The 18,701-nt window shown below is 31.1% G+C and overlaps 1 protein-coding gene across 1 annotated transcript; it reads left to right on the top strand.

The window, feature by feature from the left end:
- The first annotated feature begins 4,911 nt into the window (after positions 1-4,911).
- CLEC2B (C-type lectin domain family 2 member B) lies at positions 4,912-14,387 on the top strand. The gene is made up of 5 exons (XM_025043362.1): positions 4,912-4,966; positions 8,972-9,129; positions 12,126-12,229; positions 13,398-13,508; positions 14,336-14,387. Exons 1-5 carry the CDS (start codon positions 4,912-4,914, stop codon positions 14,361-14,363), a joined length of 456 nt encoding a protein of 151 aa, XP_024899130.1. The 3' UTR covers positions 14,364-14,387.
- The last annotated feature ends 4,314 nt before the right edge of the window (positions 14,388-18,701 follow it).

Below are 18,701 nucleotides of genomic sequence, written 5' to 3'. Positions count from 1 at the left end.
CCTCCCTGCCCCCATCCTTCTCTGTCTATTCCTCCCTCTCCTTCACCATTCCCTCCTCTTCCTCTCTTTAGAAGATGCCTGGGCTCCAGACAAGTGAAAGTAGAAATTGCAACATCTCTTCAGGCCTGGGTTCTGAAGCCCAGACTGTCACTTCTACCACATTCTGTTGGTCTGGTCAAAGCAAGGGACAAGGCCAATTCGTATTCAAGTGTCAGGAAATACAATGTACCTCTTGTTGGGAAGAGTAGCAAAATCATATGTTCAAGGGATGATGAACACAGGGAGGCACCATTTTTAACAATCTGCCAGGCATGGAAAGAGCATATTATGATGATTGTACTCATTTAAAATTATGTGTATTTGGAAGGGAGGTTATATGTATAAAAATAGTATTAGAGAGATACAACCCAAATAAGAATGCTGGTTATCTCTAAGTAAATTTAGATGAATTTTAAATTTCTTCATACATACGCTATGGAAAAAAGTATTTAACAAAGGAATAACTAAAAAAAATAAGAATGATAAATGTTTCAATGAGTTTATAGTCTATCTTTAAGTAACTTTTATAATTCTTAAAATTCTTATAAAATTTTACAATAACAATACTTTATAATCATATAAAATAAATATTTCATTTTGAAAAACTTATGTACCGTTTTTTCTCTAAATGAACACTAATAAAAGAAAAATAATTTCTGACCAGAGATTAATTCTGTTTTACTGACTGCAGATGTGAGAATACAGGACCAGAAAAAAATGACTTATCCAAGTTCCAAGTGCTTATTTGTGGCAAAAATCTCAATCCCAAGTTTTTGATTTGTCATTCCATGGCCTTTCGCATATGCAATGCCGTCTATCCTTTAAAATAAATTTCTCATTAGTTGGAAAGTAGATTTTCTCAGAAACATTCAAGAATTGTTAGAATGTGCTAATATTTCATCATAGAGGAAGAATAGTAAAGGCCTGGGGGTAGCTCTAGGCCTGAGGAAATTCTGCCCTAAAGACTCATACATGTTTGATTCTTTGGACTCTGACACTTAAATTGGATATAAGGATGTCCTGAGTAATTTCAACAACAGGAAAAAAATCAGATTTTATTTTTTCATACAACAAACAGGAAAAGTTTGTTTTGTGTCATCTCTTTTTGAAGTATCAGAATAAAATTGCCTAAAGAGCTTTGTCAAATGTGCTTATGAAAGTAAATTTAGGGTTTTTTTTTTACCTGTTTCTTAATCTAAATGTACTTGTTTTGTTGTTTGTTTGTTTTTCAGGTTTTTACAGCAAGCATAAGAGTAAGATTTTTATATCTCTATTTATAACATCTGCCATTTTAAATATTATTTTGATTATAGTAGGTGAGTAAATTATGTCCTTTATTTCTTCACTTATTTTCTTTTTTTCTTTTTCAGGGCTTCCTATTATATGGTCCTTTTTTTTTTCTTTTCTCCCATGGTCTTTTCTCATTAGTCTCACTTCCTTCCCATTAGTCACAATATATTTAATGGATATCAATAAATGAATTATTATGAATTACGTGATCCATATAAGGCATTGGGATATGCAAAGATTAAGACAAAATTGTTCACCCTGATAATGGTAATTACTATTTTGACTTCTTTTGCATAAACTAGTTTTGCCCACTTAAAAACTTTTACATGAATAAAATAATGAAGATAAAAGCAAATAAAAAATAAATTAAATAATGCAATTTGCATGTATCCGTTGCATCTCATTTCTTTTGTTCCACATCATGCTTGTTTTTTTTTTTTCCATGTCCTAACATGTAGCAAAATCTCCTTGACTCATTGTTGTAGAGGAGGTTAGAAAAATTTTTATACAAAGGGCCACATAGTAATTAATTTAGGCTTTGTTATTGGATATAATCTCTGCTGCGACTACTCAACTCTGTATTAGTAGTGCAAAAAACAGCTGCAGAAGATACATAAACAGTTGATCATGGCTGTGTTGCAACAAAATTGAACATGGAAATTTGAATATTGCCTAAATTTCATGTGTCACAAAATATTATTTCTCTTTTAATTATTTTGACTTTTTGGTTATTTTTTTATTATTATTTTGATTATTTTAAAATGTAATAAGTTTTACCTCTGAATTTGGCCTCAGGTAATAGTTTGCAGATCCTTGCTGTAGAGTATTCCATGCTATATATTAATTTGTTAGTTTTTCTACTTTTGATGTACATTTGGATTATGCCACATTTTGACTACTACAAATTGTTTTGCTTTAAACATTTTTATACTTTTAGTCTTTTAGTGAATAATGGATATCATTTAGAATATAATTATGCCATAGAGTATGTGTAAGTCAAATTTAGTAGATAATACATAAATGGTAGATAATCCAACCAAAAGTGTATGAGAATGTGAGATGCTGAAGATAATTGTCAACACTTTGTCCGTTTTACTTATTGTTGTCATTCTGACAAAATGTGTGTGTTGGTATCTTATTGTGGTTTTAATTGGAATTTCCCTGATGACCAACTGATAAGTTCCTTTTCCTGTTTACTGCTCATTTAACCACAATGTTTTGTGATGAACATATTCAAATATTTTCCCACTATTTTTTATTGAATTAGCTTTCTTTTTCATCTGTAACTCACGAGTTCTTTAACATACTAGATAAAAATATTCTGTATTTCTATTTAAATATCTCTTCCACTATATACATATTATAGATAATGTAAATATGTTCTTCTACTATTAATTTTAAATTTATCCACTATATATGATGTCTTTAAATGAACAGAGTTCGTAATTTTAAGGAAATGTAATTTTCTTTTTTGCTTTTCTTCATTGTTACTACATTTTGCATCCAGTTTAAGAAATTCCCTGTACTTTGAAAACATGAAGCTATTAGAGTTTCTGTTATACTTATTACATTTTTATTTTATTTTACATTGAAAGCTAAAATCCTCTTGAAATCGATTGTTGTAAGTATTAGAATATAATAATCAAGATGTATATATTTTTTCATTCAGATAGTCTTTTGATCAATTTATCGAAAAGTCCATCATTTACTTAATTCTTTACTTCTGGTGTTTTACATTCTATGAATTGGAAAAATGTATAATGATATGTCCCCATCATTATGGTATCATCCAGGGTATTTTCACTGCCCTAAAAATCTACTGTGTTCTACCAATTCCTCTCTTTCCCATCTCAGCCCCTGGCAACCACTGAACTTTTTAATGTCACCATAGTTTTACCTTTTCCAGAGTGTTGTATAGTTGGAATTAAATAGATTGGCATGTTCTAGTGTGGATGTAAGTTTTCAACTCCTTTGGGTAAATACCAAAGAATGTAATTGTATTACATTGTATGTTAGCTTTGTAAGAAACCACCAGACTATGTTCAAAATTGCCTATACCATTTTGCATTTTAACCTGTAACAAGAATTCCTCTTGCTCTACATACTCAAGAACATTTGGTATTGTCTGTGCTCTGGATTTGGGTCAGTCTAAAACGTGTGTAGTATCTCAGTGTTGCTTAAATTTTTATTTCCCTGGTGATATATGATGTGGAGCATCTTTTCATATGCTTATTTACCATCTGCATATCTGCTTTGCTGAGGTGTCTGTTCTGGCTTTTCGCCTATTTTTTTATTTTATTTTATTTTATTTTTTTTATGGTAACTGGTTAATGAAATCCAGTAAGTTTCAGGTATACAATTTAACAGTAAGGCAAACAATTTAACAGTTGGGCTTTTTGCCTATTTTTAAATTAGGTTTTGTTTTCTTATTATTCAATTTTAAGGGTTCTTTGAATATTTTAGATAACAGTAGTTTATCAGATGTATCTTTTGTGAATATTTTCTCCCAGTCTATGGTTTATCTTCTCATTCTCTTGACATTATGTTTCACAGAGCAAAAGTTGTTCATTTTGATGAAGTCCAGCTTATCAATTATTCCTTTCACAGACTGTGCCTTTGGTGTTGTATCTAAAAAGTCCTCACCACACCTAAGGTTATCTAGGTTTTGTCCTACGTAATCCCCTGGGAGTTTTATAGTTCTGTGTTTTAAACTTAAATCTTTGAACACTTTTGTGTTAATTTTTGTGAAGGGTGAAAGGTCTGTGTCTAGATTCATTTTCTTGAATGTAGATCCAGTTGTTCCAGTACCATTTATTGAAAATTCTGTCCTTGCTCCATTGTATTGCCTTTGCTTTCTTGTCAAAGATCAGTTGACTATATTTATGGCAGTTTATTTCTGGATTCTCTATTTTATTCCATTGATCTATTTGTCTATTGTTTTATCAATACCACACTCTCTTGATAACTGTAGCTTTATAGTAAGTGTTAAAGTTGAGTAATGTCTGTTCTCCAACTTTGATCTTCTCCTTCTATACTGGGTTGGCTATTACATGTTTGTTCCCTCTTCATATAAATTTTAGAATGAGTTTGTTGATATCTACAAAATAACTTGCTGAGATTTTGATTGGGATTGAATTGGATCTACAGATCAAATTAGGGAAAAACTGACATAGTGAGAATATGAGTTTTCCTATCCATGAACAAGAAATATCTCTCTATTTATTTAGTTCTTTGATTTTGTTCATTAGAATTTTGTATTTTTTTCTCATCCTGTACATATGTTGTTTGATTTATATACCTAAGTATATCATTTTGTGGGGTTCTAATATAATTGGTATTATGTTTTTAATTTCAAATATTTGTTTATTTTTTTCACTTAAGGAAACGATTGACTTTTATTATTAACCTGTATCCTCCAACCTTGCTATGATCACTTAGTTTCAGAAGTTTTAATTTTTTTCAATTCTTTCAGATTTTCTGCAGAACAATCATGCCATCTGTAGACAGATTATTTCCTCCTTCATAATTTGTATGTATTTTATTTCCTTTCCTTGTCTTATTGCATTAGGTAGAACTTCCAGTATGATATTTTTAAAAAGTGTTAAGAAGGAATATCCTTGCCTTGCACCTAATCCTGGTGAGAAAGTCTCTAGTTTGTCACCATTAAGTATGATATTAGCTGTAGGTTTTTTGTAAATAGTCCTTATCAAGTTGAGGAAATTCTTCTCTATTACTAGTTTAATGAGAATTTTTGACATGAATGAACATTAGACTTAGTCAAATTCTTATAGTGATATGATCATGTGATATTTCTTTTTTAACCTGTTGATGTAATGGCTTTCCTTAATTGATTATCCAATATTGAATCAGCTTTGCAGAGCTAGAATAAACTCCACTTTTTTGTGATGTATAATTCTTTTTATACATTATTGGATTTGATTTTCTGAGAATTTGTTGAGAATGTTTGCCTTTATGTTTATGAGAGATATTGGTCTGTAGTTCTCTTATAATGTCTTTGATTTTGATATTAAGATAATGCTGGCCTTATGATGGGTTAAGAATTATTCCCTTTGCTTCTATTCTCTGAAAGAAACAGTAGAGAATTGACATAAGTTCTTTCATAAATGTTTGGTAGAATTTACCAGTGAACCCATCTGAGCTTGGTGTTTTCTGTTTTGAGACATTACTGATTATTGATCTAGTTTCTTTAATAGATATTGCCTTATTCAAATTGTCCATTTCTTCTTGTGTAGTTTTGGAAGATTATATCTTTCAAGGAATTGGTGCATTTCATCTAGATTATCAAACTTGTGGACATTGAGTTATTTGTAGTATTACTTTATTATCTTTTAAATTTCAATGAGATCTGTAATAATGTCTTTTCTTTGATTGATGATATTGTTCATGTGTGTCTTCTGTCTTTTTTCCTTAGTTAGTCTGAATAGAGGCTTATTGATTTTATTATTATTTGCAAGGAACCAGCTTTTGATTTTGTTGATTTTCTCTATTAATTTTCTGTTTTAAATTTCATTAATTTTTGTTCTAATTTTTATTATTTCTTTTCTTCTATTTACTTTGGGTTTAATTTTTTCTTCTATTACTAGTTTCTTAAGGTGGAAACAGATTATTGATTTTCAACTTTTTTCTTTTTCAATGTATGCATTTAACGCTATATATTTCCCTCTGAGAACTGATTTTGCTGCAAACCACAAATTATGTTTTCATTTTCATTTAGTTCAAAATATTTTTTAACTTCTCTTGTGATTTCTTCTTTGATCCATGTTTTATTTAGAAGTATATTGTTTTATCTCCATGTGTTTTAGAATTTTTCAGTTATCTTTCTGTTATTGATTTCTGGTTTACATCCATTGTTATCCAAAAGCACCCAATGTATATATTTTTTAATTTGTTAAAGAGTTTTTTATATTAACTCTTCATTTTTATTTGGAAGTTTACATTAGCATTCAGATTATCTGTAAATAATAAAAATTTTATTAATTCTTTTGAAATCTTTATCCTATTTTATGCATTTTTATTGCCTTATTTTACTGGCTAGAATTTTCAGTACAAGACTGAGAAGTAGTGAGAGCTTGCATTATCTTATTATCAGTATCCATAAGTAAGTTTTTAATATCCCTCCATTAAGAATAATTATTTGTGCATATTCTTAATCAAATTAGGGGAGTTCCTTTTAATTCCTAGATGGCTAAAAAGTTTATTTTGAAAGGGCATAGGATATTATCAAATGCTATTGAGATACTTAATTTGTTTCTTTTTTTCTGTTAATGTGTTCAATTACACAGATTTTTAAAAATGCCTTCATGTATAGAATAAACCCAATTTGATTATAAAGTATTAATCTTTTAACACTCATGAATTGAACTGGCTAACATTTTAAGATATATACATATACAATTGTTAAAGACTGAACTATTATTTCTCTTTCTTATAATACTATTATGAAGTGTTAATATCAAGATTACCTTGGCATCAAAATTTGAGTTGGAAAGTATTTCTTGCTATTATATTTTTTGAAAGAGCTTGTGTAATATTTTTATGTCATCTTTAAATAATCAGATGTAGTCACAACTGAAGCCATCTGGAGATTTCTTTGGCAGAAATTTTTAAAGATTTAATTTCTTCACTAAATAGTGTTATTCATAAGTTTTCCTAGTGTTCTAGCTTATTTTACATTATTCAAAAAGCCATCGTGAGTTTCTTTTTCTACTTTCTATTAATTTTCTATTCAATTGATTTCTGGTCTTATTTTTTTAGTTGTGCCTTTCTTTCTACTTAGGTTTTAATTCATCACCCTTACTAACTTTTTGAGATAGATAATTATCTTTTTCAAAAAAAGTCTTCCTTCTCTTTTGAAATGTAAATTTAAGCCAATACCTTTTCCTCTAACCTTTAATAAAATGTGCTATGTTCTACAAGTTTAGTTGTATCACAGTATATATATATCTCACATATACCAAAATATATGTAACTATCTTTCAGTTCAAAATATTTTCTACTTCCCAAGTTTCCTCTTTGAATCATGAGTGATTTAGCTCTGCATTGCTTAATTTACAAACTTTGGTGATATTAATTTTATTTTTGTTATTGATAATATGGCTCAATTCTACTGCAATCAGGTGTCATACTGTAAAAGTCTTCAATTTTTAAGAATTTATCATTACCACTTTATTGTCTTGTATTTTGGGAAATGATTCATATGCATTAAAAAAAGTGTACATTCATTTGTTGTTGCATGTAACTCTCTGCGTATGTCACCTGGCTTAGTTTTTTTAATCATGGTGTTCAGATATTATTATTCTTACACTTTTAACTCATTGTAATATCAATGATTAAGAGAAGGCTGTTGTAGGTACTTGGCATCAGGTGACTATAGATAATAATTTAATCGATTGTTTTGCCTTTGCATACATACCCTAAGTCACCAGTTTCCCATTTACACTGGTAATTAGATTAATGCCTTTAAAGCAAACTGCATTAAAAAACCTATACTATATCTCATCCTTAAGATTTTATTTCATTAGAACCACTTTGGTACCAAAAACTGATTTAATCTGTATATGTTCAGAAGAGTAAACACTACAAATGTTTCAAGAATAATACTTCAATTTAGGAATTAGAAATAACATGATTGTGAGAGGAGGCCTTCATTCTGCCTGTGCTCCATGCACCTCCTTCACCAGCGTGCCCTTTTCTTCCCTTAAAAGACTCTGGGATACAACAGTACACAAATTAATAAAGAAGTATAATGTAGAACTGAGCATAAAAACAAAAACAAAAACAAAAAAAACTCATTTAGTCTGTGTGTGTTCAGAAGAGTAAATACTACAGATCTTTCAAGAATAGGACTTCAATATAGGAATTAGAAATAACATAATTGTGGGAGGAGCTGGGGAAAAATGGTCTGGAAGACTTTGTAGCAGAGGAGAAAGAATCAGTAATAATTTTGGCTTAAAGCACTAATGTATTTGGAGAACCCAGAGATTAGAGAAAAGTCTAACAAGCCAATACATCTAGCTGTGATAACTACGAAAGGGAAACGCATAAGAAGGCATGTGAACTTTCTATGCCCCAGGTCTCCGAGAATAACGGCTTCTGCTTTACTTCCACCTTCCAAATCTCATGCAGATTCTTTTCATTGGTTAATCCAGAACCAGTGATGGTGGTACCTAGTTGACAATAGGCAATCCAACACATATCATATTAGTTATAGACTCTGTTTTATTATTTTTATTGTTTCCTTAAAGTTTAATACATGTGTCATAGCTTTATAACAGCCTCGTATTTTTATTACCCACAGATAATGCTATGATTTCATTATATTTCACTTACCCAGAAATGGCAAGAGTAACTTAACACAAGTGAAATCATGCTCGTTGCTCCAGGAAGGCCCGTGTATCACTGAGGTTGGAGTTGAAAGAAATATGAGTGTCCTGTCAAATCCTGAACTGCTGTCATTTAACAAAGCATGAATTTTTTTAACTTGTTATGCAATAGATAGGCAATTCTAATTAGGATCATAATCTTTTACATCATAGTCGTATCTTTCCCCAATGATCTCAGATACAGAGGAATATTATTTCATCTGGCTTAAAATGTGTAATTGTCTCATTTTTATTTACAGTAACTTGGTCTCTTCATCGTTGTTGCCAAGATGGTTGGATTGGTTTCCAAAATAATTGCTATTATTTTTCTAAACAAGAAGGAGATTGGAATTCAAGTAGATATAACTGTTCTATTCAGCATGCTGACCTAACTGTGATTAATACTATAGAGGAAATGGTAAGTAATCTAATAGACATTCCTTATAAATTTTATTGAGTAGGGGCATTGAAAATATTCAAATTCCATTATGATTTTTAAAACTTTTACCACATGCCTCTCCATATATACAGAATATTGAAGATGTTCATAACATGCCATGGAAGATACAGTTGAAAAAAAATGGTGATAATTTGTTTGGATAGTGTAAAACTTATATCAAGTAGTAGACTTGATAGCTAAAGAGAGAATTGCCGCAGGAAGGTTGAGTCTCCATTTCTTTGAGGAACCTTCTTCTGACTTTTTAGTCTTGCTTTGCTGTCTGTGTCTGAGGTCCCACTGCAGCCTCCATCAGAGCACTTACTACCAGTAATGCAATAGATATATAATTGAAAGTTTCCCCATAGCCTGGAACATGAGCTTGCAATGAGCAGATACTGTGTTTTATTTGAAATTGTATCTTTTGCTACAGCAGAAAGGCAGATACAGATTAAATGCTTATGGATCTTTGTTGAATAAATGTTGATTTTTCTTGGCAAAAATGTTATGAAAAAGAGAGAATCTCCAAGAACTGTAATAGGAGATAACGAAACTCCATAGCTCTGCACTTGTGAAATTTTTTACTTCCCCAAATCACTTCTGTGATAAGCATATCTTTTTTACTTTTATTTAGTTTCTTTAAAAGTGAAGGGTCAATGTAAGAGGTAGTGTAACTTGATTTGAATTTTTTTGTGAATAATGTACAATTAAATGTTTAAGTTGTAAAGAGTACTGCACAGCAGTCAACATTATTAAAAGAGAATTGTGTGTTATTGCTATGATGAACAACGTATTTTTATGTAATCTGCCTGAAGATTAGTTCAAACATAAATGGAAAAGCCAAACTGGAGCAATTTATAGATCAGTACAAGGAAACTAAACTATTTTGGAAGCAACAAAGAATAAACAATTGAGGATAAAATGTGAAAAACTAGATATTTTGACTAGACACAGAAAATCAAATATACAGCCTCAACTAAGTGGAAAAACCTTCTGCAGTCAATCAATAGTTTCACTCCTGAATTTTACAAGACTTTTGCAGTGAACATTTTGAGTAATCTTTAAACTGTCATTTACAGTTCCTCTTGTGGGGGAAAAAAAAAGGCTGTTAGCAGCAAGATGGAGAAATACTGAGTGTTAGAAAAATTTTTGAAGGATAAAGAAATAACAAGGCAAAATATTTTTTAAATCTTCACTTATAAGATTCTTGTTGACAAAGAGAAAATAGTGAATATCATGGAACACAAAAAAAGTATACAAAAATAATTAGTTTTAAAATCAAGAGAAATCATGAAACTATCAGATAAGAATTTCTGTATTTTTTGCATCCAAAAAAAAAAAAAAGACTGATCATACAATATCCTGATATATTTTGAAGATTGTAGATGACTATTATGTACTACATGATCTAGACACAATTTAGAGACAAATAGAATGATGTAAACCTATCTGTGGAGTGATAAAAGTAATGTACACAAGAATTTTAAAGGATCATTTATTTAAAATAGTTTAAAATATTATATATATTTATTTAAATTAAAAAATGTTTTCCTTAGTTAAAATGAGATGGAACTTGTTTCATGAAATATTTTTGTATTTATTTTCATCTACTTAAAATTATCTTGCATTTTTAACAAGGAGCTAATGGGCATTTCTTTGTTAGGCAAATGACAATTAATATTTTTCATAGGACAGGCTCTCAGAAATCCAACTCTCAGTTGCCTGTCACCAAGACCATAACTACTGAACCCCATCTACACACACACACACACACACACACACACACACACACACACTAAATTCATCCTTTCTTGTATATATTTTTTCTACTGTCAAACAAACTCTTTCCTAAGCCTACACTACGAATGTTCTTTTCTCCCTTATCTTCTGTACTTATAATGGAATCTTCTCTTCCCTTCCATATCCACCTCTTAGAACATATTCTATTTGAAAGTCTCCCATAAAAAGCAGATCCTTTTTCCTATAAACTCAAATTTTGCCTGTACTCATTATATTGATTATCTTCTCCTATCTCATAGAATATTTTCTAACTCTATGTTTATATTTTTTCCCACTAAATAAAACCCTCAGAATCCAAAGAGAATGTTTTATTAATCTGTTCTTTTATAATGCCAAAGCTTAGCCCAATTAATTGAAAATTTTTTCAAATGCATTCATAAAGTGCTACAGAAGATGGTTTATTAAAATATAAATAATTATTAGATATGAATGGACCCTAATGTTGTGATCAGTCATGATTTCCTTATATTTATTATAAAATTGAAACATGCAGTGATGTAATATAAAGTTTATGATTTCTTAGGTATTTAGTAGCAGAGTAGACTCGATGACTTTCTATATATAAGACAATTTTATGGTAAAAAAGGGCTCGTAGGTAGCAAGAAATTTCAAAATTATATCAATAAGAAAGAAAAAGAAATATCAGGAAAATTATATTTTTCCTTAAGTGATATCTTTAAAAATCAAAATAGTTGGCAAAAAATAAAATATGATAATTAAATTCTAATGGAATTAGATGTATGAAGGGTATGTGTGTACACACACATGTGATAATTTTGGGGAAAAGTTGATGTAAAACATTAAACTCAATATACTAGTAATTACAAGAAAGAGGAAAAACATCATAAAAATATCTGAACAAGAGCTCAAATGGAAAACTCTGTCTTTTCAGAAGTTTATTGTTTAAACATTCTAGAATAGATTTTCATATTGAATTATATCAATTTGGAATCAAAAAGTGTCTTAAAGAAAATATATCTCATATTTTTGTTTCATAGATAAGAAGACTGAGGATCGGTGGGTTAAATATTTTTTCAAAATGCCATAACTGTTTCCTGTTGTAGCTAGGAGTTAAATATTTCTCACCTTGCTCTTCACAGCCTAAACAGCAAGAGAAACATGATAGGTTTTAGTAAAAACTGACACATAAAATTATAAAATTTATTTTGTCTTTAAAGAATTTTCTTAGACAACACAAATGCACTTCTGATCATTGGATCGGGCTGCATATGACAGAAAGTCAAATGGGAAAATGGATAAATGGAATCATATTTAACAACTGGTGAGTTTTTTTCCTGCCATTATTTAAATATAGATAGTACAACCTTCTTTAGAACCTGTGCATTAGTAACATTTCTCTAGAGCCTAGGATTTGTATGCATGTTGAAAAGATGGAATGGAGAAGATTGAATCATGTTTGAGATTAGTTCCAAGAGTCAGCCAGAGAGGCTGGGAATCGAGCTCTAAGAGGAAAGTCTCCTAGTTGGTTATTTTGAAAATAAAGACCTGATATTCATAAACACAGTCAAAAAATTTAAACTTTTGTTTGATTTTTGCTTATCTTCTCCAATTCTATATTCATATTTTAAGTTTTATGCTACCTGTTTGCTGACACCTTTTACAATTTATGAATTTGTTATTTTAGCTTGATTTTATTTGCAAATTGGGTCTAAAGACCTGAGTTCACTGCACCCATAACCTCAGTATAACCAGCCCAAATGATGACTACCAGCCCCTTTAACCACTTAGTTCATATTAGAATTTTTCAATAGCAATACAGCTGACACATTGGACTGAATAGTTTTTTGCCATGGGGAAGGGTCACTTTCTTGTGCATTGTGGAATGTCAGCATCATCTCTGGCCTCTACCTACTAATAGGGGCAATTTTCTCCTCTCCACTCCACTTGTGACACCAAAAAATATCTCCAGTTATTGTCAAGTGTCTCTTGTGGGGAGCAGGGAGAAGTCAATGAATACAGCTGACACATTGGACTGAATAGTTTTTTGCCATGGGGAAGGGTCACTTTCTTGTGCATTGTGGAATGTCAGCATCATCTCTGGCCTCTACCTACTAATAGGGGCAATTTTCTCCTCTCCACTCCACTTGTGACAACAAAAAATATCTCCAGTTATTGTCAAGTGTCTCTTGTGGGGAGCAGGGAGAAGTCAAAATTGCCTGGGCTTAAGAACCATTGGTTAATATGAACTGGTATGAACTGGTAGTTCCACTGATTATACGTAACTAACTTAATTTCAGTTTAACAAATATAGATTCTTGGAAGACAAACTCTTATTGTCCAGAGTTACAGATATCTTAACCCTAGCAAGAGAGTACTTCATCACAGCGCACTTTTTTAGGTCCTTAAAAAGATATTTTTAAAAGATGTCATTGGGCAAGGGAGAAATCATAGAACTCCTTAGTAAGTAGTATTTAATCTCTCTATTGTAGGTTTGATGTGAGAGGGAATGAAAAATGTGCTTACCTCAGTGATGATGGTGCAGCAACAGCTAGATGCTACACAGAAAGAAAATGGATTTGCAGGGGAAAAAAAGGCACAAGGTAAATGTTTCTGATGATAGACTTATAACCATTGGTGGGATTGTTTTAATCGGTAACCTTTTTTTCTTTCTTTCTGTATAACTTTCAACATTTTACTGCTTTAATATTATAGTCTAATAATACATCTTGATAATTGTTAAAGTAATTTCCTTCAACTTGTATTTTTACTTTTCAAATGACATGGGTCTTTGCTTTTCAATAGCAATTTAGAAGAATCTTGTAATTTCATACTCTATACGTCAATGCTCGGAGTGTTGTATTTATAACATTATTTTCTTATTAACTTTGTATTGTTTTTATCTTTTTAAATAACATACAATTTCTCTAAACAGTTATGGAAAATTATTTACCATACACATCCCTATTACATGTATCTATTTTTTTTGTTGTTTTTACAATTATGTAATTTTATTATCTTTTAAAATAATTGTTTCTATATAGAAATGTGACTATTTGGGGTTATTCTTCTGTTCAACATCCATTCGAAAGCTCTCATAATTTCTAATAATTTGTGGATTTTTTTAAATACTGCAAAACAAAGCATCTAATAAGAGTTTTATTTTTTCCTATTGTAACTATTACTTATTTTTTATCTAATTAAAATGGGTAAGATAGCCAGGAGAATATTGGCAGTTAATATTTGTGACTTGTCACAAATTTGTGACGATATTTGTCACATTTTACGGAAAGTGCTTTTAACATTTCAACATTAGTACTGTTTTATCTAGTGTTTTTAATAGTTCTTTTCTATTCTTATTTGCTATTTTTATTTCTTTCTTTTCTTTTTCTTTTTCTTTTACTTTTTTTTTTTTGTTGTTGTTATCTAGGAGAAACAAGGGAGGTTTCGCCCCCTGAGCCATCTGAAAGAATGTAACCCAGCAGACTTTCATGTTGAATTTATAGTTTCCAGAAATGGGAACAATAAATTTCTGTTTTAACAAACCCAATTTGTGATACATTGTTGCAGCAGTGTTAACAAACTTGTACATTGTGTATTCAAGATCAGTTTATTTTCATTTCTATATTCCATCTTTCTTGAATACAAGCCTGAGCTAGAATGTCTCTTTCTTGTTTCAAGGCTCTTTCTTAAGTTAAGGAAAAATATAACCTTCAGGCATCTCAGTTCAGTCCAGTCTAGTTTTACCTATCATGCTACAAAAGTGGACAAGAGCAGCACTCACCAAATCACCCTAAATCTGTATTGCCATATCCAGTGAACTTGCTTCAGTTAACATCTCTCATGTTTTCTCAGGCAGTATTTAACATTAATTTTCTATTTCCTCATTCTTTAAATACTGTCTTCTAAGAATTCTGCAACATCGTATTCGCCTGAGATTCCTTCTTGCTCCCTGACTTCTCTGCTTTCTCTGATTTCAGTACACTTTTTTTGTCCCTGTCAAGTATGTTAGCCTTCCCATAGTTTTAGGCCTTTTTCTCTTATCCCTTTGTACTCCTTCCTAGGCAATCTCTTTTAATAATTGCGGTCAATATCCACCTATTCCACAATGAAACTCTCCCTGAATTTCAGGTTTTAATATCTAACTGCCTACTCCACTTCCGTGTCTCAACTGTACCTTAATCCAAACATGTCTAAAATTTAATTTATAATTTTCCACCCAAATAAGGCCATTGTTAGTGCATTAATGTGAACCACCATCCAACTAGTTACATAAAAACACCTGGTATTATCCGTAATGTTGTTTTCTTCATCTATCATTTCAGTCAATCAATAAGTCTTATTAATGTTTATATTTCAATTCACTTCTCTTTATCATCAAAGCTTTCATACTGGTCCATCATCTCTTGCCTAATAGTGAATTGGTATCCACTTCCTCATATTCCTTTTCCCCTACTATCGCCAGGGTAATGATTTTGAAACTCAAAACTGACCGGGTTACTTTGCTAATTGGCTTCCAATTGCTTTTTGAAATGAAAGTGGGAATCCTTACATGGCATGTATGACATTTCCTATTTTACATCCATATTTCACACCCAGCTTATCCTTTCTTGACCTTTACTAACACAGGCTTTGTTTGCATTTTGTAAAAGCATAACATACTCACTAAACCCAAAAGTTTTTTCACCTCTTGGAAGATTTCTTCTTTCTATTTAATTCTACTTCAGATATAAATTTGTCACATTATTTAATGAAGTACTAGCCAAATTCAGTGACAACATCAGATCTTCCTACTTTATATTGTTACTGTTGTGATGATCGGAGTTCTGGTAACACACAGGTCTCAGTCCTTATCACCGATGAAGAAATGAATTTCTACTTCGTGACAATGATGAAAAGTATTATTTATTAAAAGAACATTTTAAGGTAGAAGACATGGCAAGCCTAGAACTGGCTAACCACTGGAAATGTGGATATGTATCTCAGTGGGAGGTTGGGCACGGGTTATAGCCTGTAAGATAGAGAGCTATAATTCCAAGAGAGGGAGAGGTCTGCATTACAAAGTTGTTCTTAGGTGATTAGCACATGAGGTAATTTTGATTGACATTTAGCTGCTGTATAACACTTTGCCTAGTGCACATGTGCTTACCCAGAATATAGTTGGTTATAATTAGATTCATGAACTTCCAGGAATAAACATGGTATTAAAATGATGGCATAATGAGGCTGAGGTTGTGGGCAGGTTAGGGTGGTAACCTTTTGTGCATGTGTCTGTAGCCAGATTAAACCAGCTATAGATTTTGGCCCTCCCGTCCTTTGTCTCTGGGGGTGCAGGAGGGATTCCTAACCACCAATAAGGTGTTCTTTGAGTGATCTCTAGGCTGGGCCTCTATTTCTTTGTTCCTCTGTTGCTCATGTCTAACTAGCTACCTAACAATATTTTCATAAGTATTATGCAACTTTTCTTCATAACACCTATCGAATTTGATTCAACTAATACTTATTGAGCACCTATGATGTGTCAGGCATTGCTTTAAGTAATGACATAATAGAAATCCAAAAGGCAAAATCCTTGCCCACATAAAGCTTAAATATTAGATGAGAGGACAGAAAATAAAATATAATATTTTGAAAAATACAAAGAAAAGCAAATTATTTGGAAAAATAAAGTTTTAAATTTATATTTACCTGATTCATTATATTATTAATGTTTTTGAATCAGGCTAGAACATAAAGGCCCATTCAAACATTGACAAAAATGTTTACTAGTGTTCTGCTGAGGTTATTACCATTAAAGAAAAAAACTACAAACCAGCAAAGGATTGTGGAGATCAGGGATACAGATGTCACCTTGAAGGATAATTCTTATGACTATGTTTGGAACTATTTGACCATCAAAATAGGAGATAATGAACCATTGAACGAAATGTGAAAATGGGAGTCCACAAAGATACACATACAAAAATGAATAAATTGAAATTTTAATGATGAATGAGATTCATAAAATTTAGAAGTACCTCTTGTCAAAGCAAAAATTGCATTAAAAAATGTTACTCGAAGAAGGAAGACTTTATAATAGGCTATAGCAATAGAGGAAATAAGCCAGAACTCACTTTGAACAAAAATCTGCTGAAACAAAAGGCAGCGGGATTTTTAAGAGCTGGGGTAAGGTGGAGATCATACACCATCTGTGTTTGCTACATGACTTTACGCAAAGGAAAATTAGACCTTCATGATAGGAGGTGGTTTTACAACTTGGAGCTGAGAACCCACTGAAGTCGTCTTCTACCCTCCCACAGAAACTGAGAAATAAGGGTGCTATCTTTCTTTATGATTACATTTCAAAGGGATGGCTCCCAGGTCCTTGAAAAAGACATTTCTGGGTTGTAAAATCTTCTTAAGAGGATTTACAAAAATTTACATCTCAAAGGCGCAGAGAAAAAATTTCCATTTACAATTTTCTAAAATAAATGCTCTTTAAAAAGGAGGCCAGGGGTACATAGTAAGAATGAATGAAACAAAGTTTAGGCAAGCTGAGGAAAATCTTAAGGCCATCTTGGACACTCCCTACACACAAGAAAAATTAATCACAAAAGGAAAAAAGTAACTTGACAGTGAAGTGTGGTAGATACTACTTTAATCGTGTGAACAAAGTGAATATCGTCAGTAATGGGACAAATAAAATTGTGTACCATCTAAAAGGACACAGTGAGAAGACAGCTTCCCTGCATCACTTCTCTACCATTCCTGCCAAGGAGTCATAACATGAATAAAACCACGAGAAATAATCAAATTCAAATTCAAGAGCATTTTATAGAATAACCAGCTTGTAATACTCAAAATGTCAAGATCGTGAATGTCAAGGAAGGTAAGGAACTTCTTTAGCTAGAAGGAAACTAAAGAGACATAATATCTAAATGCAGGAAATGAGTCTGAGCTGGGTGTTTTACTCTAACGGACATTATTGTGAGAATTCAGAAACTCCGAAGGGAGTCTGAGATTTAGTTGGGAGTATGGTGGCAATGTTCATTTGTTGATTTTGATAATTGTATTGTGATTAAGATATTGTTTTGTAGGAAACATACACAATGTTATCCAATGATACTGGAAATTTCATAATAAAATGACATCAATTTGGCAACTAATTCTCAAGAGGTTCAGGAAAAATTTTAACTATTTTCTGAATACATAATCTTCTTAAAAGTTTGTGATCATTTCTAGGATTAGATAAAAGTTTTATAAAGTCTAAAGTAAACAACATATTTAACACATTTTACCCAATATTTCAGTTTTAAGGTTTATGTCATAGAAATAAAAGTGCTATTACTTAAGAAAATATTTAGAATATTAACTATAGATAGTTTATAATAGTAAAATCCTGGGAAAAAAAGTTCATGCTCATCAAGAAATGAATAAAGAATGTATAAATCCACTCTATGTTGCAACTCAGAACTATATAAAATTTGCATAAAGTATTATTAATAATAAAAAAGCTAAATACAGAAAAGCAGGCATAATTTAATAACATTTGTTGTAAATAAAAAATAATAAAAATTCTGAACATAAATGCATCAGCTTACACTAGATTATGTTAGCATATACAAAAAAGTATATTTTAAATTGTTAACATAGATTATTATGAGACTAGGACAAATGTAGATGATGGAGGGAAAATGAAGATGAGATTTTGGTGTTTAATTACAGTTTTAAATTCTTACTCCTGAAGATTAATATTAGAACCTAATAGGCCCAAAACTTTGACTATTGATTATTCCATTGTCAATTTTTTTGAAATT

Source organism: Pteropus alecto, unplaced genomic scaffold, assembly GCF_000325575.1.
Source record: "Pteropus alecto unplaced genomic scaffold, ASM32557v1 scaffold172, whole genome shotgun sequence".
In the NCBI taxonomy this organism is placed as follows: domain Eukaryota; kingdom Metazoa; phylum Chordata; class Mammalia; order Chiroptera; family Pteropodidae; genus Pteropus; species Pteropus alecto.
Note: the sequence above shows the minus strand (reverse complement) of the source record. Positions and strands in the feature narration are given on the sequence as shown.

Bases quoted from the DNA above. Each gene is read 5' to 3' on its own strand.
- CLEC2B (XM_025043362.1), top strand. From the start codon at position 4,912: ATGATATTTTTAAAAAGTGTTAAGAAGGAATATCCTTGCCTTGCACCT. The intron at 4,967-8,971 runs GTGAGAAAGTCT...TTTTATTTACAG, and splicing joins TTGCCTTGCACCTAATCCTG to TAACTTGGTCTCTTCATCGT. The intron at 9,130-12,125 runs GTAAGTAATCTA...TTGTCTTTAAAG, and splicing joins TTAATACTATAGAGGAAATG to AATTTTCTTAGACAACACAA.